Source organism: Tilletiaria anomala, assembly GCF_000711695.1.
Source record: "Tilletiaria anomala UBC 951 chromosome Unknown K437scaffold_216, whole genome shotgun sequence".
Classification (NCBI taxonomy): Eukaryota; Fungi; Basidiomycota; class Exobasidiomycetes; order Georgefischeriales; family Tilletiariaceae; genus Tilletiaria; species Tilletiaria anomala.
In genome coordinates, this window is record NW_013546806.1 from 1 (window position 1) to 6,195 (window position 6,195).

A 6,195-nucleotide genomic window follows, 5' to 3' on the forward strand; every position below is an offset into this window, starting at 1 on the left:
CGAGTTCCGTTCGTCCTTGAAACAGCGGATCGACCCCCCAACTTCCCCACGTCCCCATCTCGCGCGCTCGTCGTCACCATGAAGCTCCCGGCGCAGCCGTCCGTGCCATCCATCCACGACACACACTGTGATGGCCCCGGGCTCGAGCACTCGACCATCCCCTGGCCGCGCTACCGATCCGTGAGTTGTCTCCTCAGAGGCGGCACGCGCAATTGGAGCCATGACCAGCAAGCTAATCTCCGTGCCAATTCCTTCTGCTGTTCCCCTTTTCATGCATCCCCGCGCGGCAGTTCTACTACCGCTGGCTCGCCGAAGACGGGACCAAGGACGTGCCACTTCCGCCGCGCGTCGACCTGCGCGGCAAGACGGTGCTCATCTCGGGCGCCAACAGCGGCATCGGAAAGGAGGCCGCGTACATCTGCGCCCTGTGGGGCGCCCACGTGATCATCGCCTGCCGCGACCCGCCGCCGCACGAGGACCACCCGGAGCAGGTCATCGATGAGTTTGTCGCGCGGAGCCACGGCATCATCACCAACCAGCTCGTCGAGTGGTGGAAGGTCGACTTTGCGGACCTCGCTAGCGTCAAGGCGCTCGGCGACCGCTTCATTTCCTCTGGACGCACGCTCGACCTGCTCTTCAACAATGCCGGATTGAACATGAAGAAATTCGTGAGTTGCACCGTAACGAAATCAGCCGAGCGAGATGCACTTGCTTGGTGTCAAGTGCAGACAATTTTGCTCATCCTGTTCTACATCTTTCGCTCGCGCATATAGGTCCAGACAATGGACGGATTCGAGCTTGTCAACCAGGTCAACTACCTGGCCCATGTGCTGCTCACCTACACGCTGCTACCGGCGATGAAGAATGTGAGCTGAGCTGCACGCACTCTCACGTAGCAGCGTCTCTTTTGACTGATCCTTGCAACCACCTCTGTGCCCGCCCGCCTGCCCGCATGCATGCAGGCCAAAGCTCCCCGCATCATCAACACCTCCTCGAGCTTCCACTACGGTGGCACGCTCGACTTCGCCAACTTCAACGCCGAGAAAGAGGTGAAACTCAAGAAGGGCGATGAACAAGCGGTCGTCGCCGAGATGGGCGAGTGGTACTGCGATAGCAAGCTCAAGCTCGCCATGTGGAACAAGGAGCTGCAGTCGCGCATGTCCCGCTCCGCCGAGTATAGGCACGTCATCACACATGCCATCCACCCTGGCTACGTTGCGAGCAATGTCTGGCGTGAGTGTAACCAGGCTAAACGCATCCCGGCGGGGCGCACCAGGAGACTCCTCACTTTCACAAATAATGACGCTGATTCTTTCTAAACTTTTTCTTCTCCCGTGATCCGTTACCTAGGCTCTGGCTGGCTGAAGCAGGTGCCCGGACCCATCCAATTCCTCCTCAACATCGGGCTGAAGTACCTGGCCATCGACTCGAAGCAAGGCTCCCTCGCGATGCTCTACGCGGCCCTGCTCCCGGAACGCGGTATCGAGTCGCTTACGGCACCCGCGGCAGCCCCGCCGAAGGAGGACGTGCCGGAGCGCTTCACCGAGCAGGTTGGCGGGCGCTTTTACCTGCGCACGCAGGAGCACCCGACGCGGCCTGAGATCGAGGACCGCACGGCGCGTGCGCGTCTGTGGAACCGCACCAACGAGGACATCAAGGCGGCCAAGTACGGCCTCGACTTCATCTTACCCGGTCCGTTGCCCGGCCTCAAGTGACGCCTCTGGCCGTTTTCTTGCTGCCCGTCTCTTTTCCTCCATGTCGGTATAGGTACGCATGCAGTGTTGCTCATTCGAATGCTTAATTGATAACTGTATTTCGAGCCGGAGTGTCTGCGAGGCTCTTGTATATATATATATATTCATATACATGGCTCCTAGATCCGGCTGTGCCTGGGCAAGCTTGCAACGCGCTTTGGAAGAGACCGCGAGATCGATGGGCATTCGTGGGCTCACATTTGACCCTTTTGGTCATGAACCTTTCCTAGATGCGCTGACGATGAGCGGCCCACAGATGACAACTGAGTACTTAAAAGGATCAAAGAAATTACGCGGTTGATGGCAGCGATGAGCGATGAAGAGAGCATACATGTACCAAATCGCGACACTGCTGCGAACGCGGCTCACACACATTCCATCTCCGCCCGACTCTCACCCACCTACTGGTACAGAACCACGACCACACACACCGAAAAGCACAACGCGCTTCTTTTTTGGCTGCTCATGAGATGTTATCTGCCTGTATAGCCGCTCCATCCAACAACTGGCATCCTGCATGGGAACCGAATGGCGCACAGCTCCGCTGCCTGAGTCTACTATAAGGTCGCTGCCGTCGTAAATACCCGCACATGTCGGATCGTGCACGTCGCGCCGTCGCCAGAGGAGGCTCGTCCGGCGCCTCACCCGTCGCGACGCCAGGTCCCTCCAGTGCAGCGCGTCTTCTTCCACCTGGCTCGGGAGCTTCGATACCGGGTATGAGCGTGGGCATGGCGATGGGCATGCCATTCCCAAGGGTTCTTCCTGGGACTCATCATCCGTATGTGATGCAGCCGCAGCTACACAATGGATATCCAGCCCAGTATACACCCCAGCAATTTCTGCCCATGAACGCGAATAACGCCAATGGCTTCGCGGCTGTCCAGCACCAGCAACAGCAGCAGCAGCAGACAGTACGGCCATGGCCCCTTTCCAACACTTCGGCGCCCGTACCACCGTTCCATATGATAGGAAAAGGACAAGCGCTCCACACTACCTTTCCGAGTCGCATGAAGGTGGGTGTGACGACATTGATGCAGCCGACACCCGAAGGTCCCGACCTCTACGTACCGCCTGCCCTGCCGGGTCGTCGAGGCGCGGAAGTATCCACACGCGCCGGGGTCCAGCCGCGGCGAGCGGCGGCGGCGAGGACGTACTACCATGAAGACTCGGGTGAGGACGATGACGAAGAGGAAGACGAGAGCGAGGAAGACGCCAGGAAAGGTGGCCAGGACGCCAAAGCCGGTACGCCGGCCGAGGGTGAAGCGGAGGAGGAGAGCAAGAAGAACTTTCTCGGCTTGCCGCCGCCGGGGAATAAGATCATGATCCAAGGGGTGCAACGCACACGGCACGAGTACTAGTGAGTCAAATGCAAATCTTCGAAAGAACCCTGCGCGTCAGCAGCCTGCTCATGACTGATTCTCCACTCGGTCCGCAGCAATGAGTACGACATGTCCAAGGCGGCGGATCATCGAGAGTACCTGATTCCGATCAAGATTGAGCTCGAGACGGAAGGACATCATATCAAAGATGTGTTCACTTGGAATCGGAATGGTGCGTCTTCCCAGCCCAGGCAGCTGCAAATTCCAAGCGCAAAGCCGCATGACATGCTTGCTCATAGAGAGAGTGGGGACTTGCTCGGCGCTCTTTTCATTTTTTTCGCAGAAAAACTGACAACACCGAGACAATTCGCCAAGATTTTCCTGCAAGATCTCGATCTGCCCATTGACCCGTACGCAGAGATCATCGCCAGCTCCATTGAGCAGCAGATCCAGGACGCGCACGTCGCCGACATAGAGATCGGCCCGTCGTCCGGCGGGCCGTGGGCAACAGCCGATGCAGCCATGGGCCAGAGCAGGGCGTCGCTGCCGGAAGCTGAGCGGCAGAAGGATAGCAGGCAATGGGACTGGGGGCTCAAGGAGAACTTCAAGCCCGCGTTTTGCTCACCAAACAAGCGGCGACGGCTTGATCACGCACAGCTCAATGGGCATCCACACCTCAATGGAGTTGGTGCACACGGTTTGGAGCCGATTCTTACGGACGACGGAGAGCGCCTGGATGTGGGAGAGCCTGAGGATGATTTGCGAGTCATCGTCGACGTGAGTAGATGCCGAGACGCTCTTGCGCTTCGTCTCCCGCGACACGACGCGACTGACCACACTCCTATGCGTGCTCAGTATGAAGTACAAATATTACGACATCACCTTCGAGATCGCCTCGAGTGGGACCTCTGCTCTCCGCTGACGCCGGAGCGATTCGCAGACCAAATCGGCAAAGACCTTGGTCTGTCCGGCGAAGCGCGGCCGCTGATCGCGAATGCACTGCGCGAGCAGCTGCTCAACCACAAGCGCGTCGTGATCGACATGGATCTGCTCGGGAGCGGCGCGGCGTACGATGCTGCATTGAAAGAGATCGAGGCGGCCAAGGAACAGGAAGCGGATGCAGCGCGCAGGAAGCTGGCGGGTCTCCCGCCGTTGCTGTCCATCCCTTCGCATATTCGACAGGAGATGGGCAGCTCGCGTTTTTCTACCGGTACCAGCACGCCTGTCGATGAGCCGGACACGTCTGGCACACCTGCCGACGGCGAGGATACCCCGTCAACATCAGCCATTTCGGACCTTCCGTCTGACCTCACCCGGCGCACCACCCGGCGCTTCCAATCACCCGCTTCCGCCGATGCTGAAGACCAAGAAACCGAACAGCTCATGACCCCCACTATGCGCCGGCAGCGCGCCGAGGCCGTCATCGCCGATTTGCTCAATCGCGGCCCGAGGCCGCTGCAGGGCGCGTGGCGCGACTGGATCGAGTCGAGGGACTTTGGGCCGTTGCTTGAGCTGATCACCGAGGAGGAGCTGGAGAAATTGGAGGCGGAGGCGCTAAGGGCCTCGAGGTGAGTCTTCTCCTCAGCACCTGGTCTTTCTTCTTTCTGTTAACCTGGGCTGTGGGAGCCGCTCCCTATCAACGCGCGACTGTTCTGACCTCCTTACCTCTCCGTTCCTCCAGACGCGCACGCAGGGAACAGGGCCGTGTCACAGCAGGTGGACGGGGCTACCGCTCCCGCCGATAGAAAGCAGACAGATGGGGCGTTGGAAATGCACAATCTTTCATGTAGGCGATACGTCCATGTGTTGCATACGAATATATGCACGGCAGCTCAGAGCATCGCGATTGGATTAGCACACATGTGAGGGGCAGCGGACAGCAAAGCAGAGAAGGAAGCAGCATTCACATGCTATTGCCTATGAGTGGGAAAAGTGGGGGAGTGAACATAAGAAGGTGACACCACATCAGATGAGGCGGTCGGATCGGGTCGGCTATTTCGATTGTCGGGCACGGCTGACACTATGACACTCGAAACTCGTCTAAGCGCCCACCGCGACGGCAGCGGCAGCGGGAGTGATGCCGACAGCAGCGGGGGCGGAGGCGTACGGCATATGGCCGCCATGGCGGGGATGACGGTCGAGCGAGCCGTTGGCCTTCTGCTCCTTGGCGTGCTTTGCGCTGCGTTCGTCGGCATCGCGGGCGCCGTGGAAGAGGAGGTGGTCGGACCAGAGCGGGCGGGACGCCTCGTCGCGCTCGGCGTCGCGGAAGAGGTCGGCGAGCTTGTCAGAACCGTCCTGCGGTGCGGCGCGCAGGTCGTGTACGCGACGGAGGCCGAGCGTGGACCAGACGTCGTCGAGCGCGGCGACGAGCGTGCGCACGTCGCCCGATGTGTGCCAGGGCGTCGGCGTGATGCGCAGGCGCTCAAGGCCACGCGCGACGGTTGGGAAGTTGATCGGCTGCACGTAGGCCTGGTGGACTTCAAGCAACATGTCGCTCGCGCGCTTTGCCTTCTCGGCGGAGCCGACAAGCACGGGGACGATGTGCGAAGGGTTATGCTGCAGTGGAATCCCGGCGGCGTGCAGGGCGTGCTTGAGCTCGCGCGTGCGGAGCTGCTGCACGACGCGCGATTCGTTCGCCTCCATCAGCACTTCAACGGCCGTGCGCGCGCCGGTCAGCACGTGAGGCGGCAGTGTAGTGGAAAAGATGAACTGCGGCGCGTAGGAGCGGATCAGGTCGACGAAGCGGTGCGAGCCGGCAATGTACCCGCCGACGTTGCCGAACGCCTTGCCGAGCGTGCCGCTGATGATGTCGATGCGGTCCATCAGCGTGCGCTGTGCTGGAGCAGCAGCAGTAGCGCCCGGCGTCGACAGGATCGCCTGCACGTCCCAGTCCAGATGCTCGGCGACGCCGGCGCCGCGGGGGCCATACATGCCGACGGCGTGGACCTCATCGAGGAAGGTGATGGCGCCGTACTTTTCGGCAAGCTCGACTGTCTTTTCGATAGGACCGACGGTGCCGCACATCGAGTAGACGCTCTCGAATGCGATGATCTTGGGTGTGTCGAGCGGGACGCTGGCCAGCTTGGCCTCAAGGTCGTCCATGTCGTTATGGCGGTAGATGA

At 60.3% G+C, this 6,195-nt stretch overlaps 3 protein-coding genes across 3 annotated transcripts; 2 read left to right on the plus strand and 1 right to left on the minus strand.

Annotated features, from left to right (window-relative positions):
• On the plus strand, positions 1-1,871 carry K437DRAFT_260375 (NAD(P)-binding protein). Its single transcript, XM_013384332.1, has 5 exons — positions 1-180; positions 291-668; positions 774-866; positions 963-1,233; positions 1,351-1,871. Exons 1-5 carry the CDS (start codon positions 79-81, stop codon positions 1,713-1,715), a joined length of 1,209 nt encoding a protein of 402 aa, XP_013239786.1. The 5' UTR covers positions 1-78; the 3' UTR covers positions 1,716-1,871.
• A 370-nt stretch (positions 1,872-2,241) lies between these two features.
• Positions 2,242-4,690, plus strand: K437DRAFT_260377 (uncharacterized protein). The gene is made up of 4 exons (XM_013384333.1): positions 2,242-3,111; positions 3,190-3,305; positions 3,417-3,850; positions 3,929-4,690. The coding sequence occupies exons 1-4, from the start codon at positions 2,345-2,347 to the stop codon at positions 4,643-4,645; spliced, it is 2,034 nt and encodes a 677-aa protein (XP_013239787.1). The 5' UTR covers positions 2,242-2,344; the 3' UTR covers positions 4,646-4,690.
• Positions 4,691-5,380: 690 nt separating this feature from the next.
• K437DRAFT_216794 (PLP-dependent transferase) lies at positions 5,381-6,195 on the minus strand (the record flags this gene model as incomplete). The annotated part of the gene is made up of 1 exon (XM_013384334.1): positions 5,381-6,195. A coding segment is annotated over one exon (815 nt), but the record flags the coding sequence as incomplete, so codon positions are not given.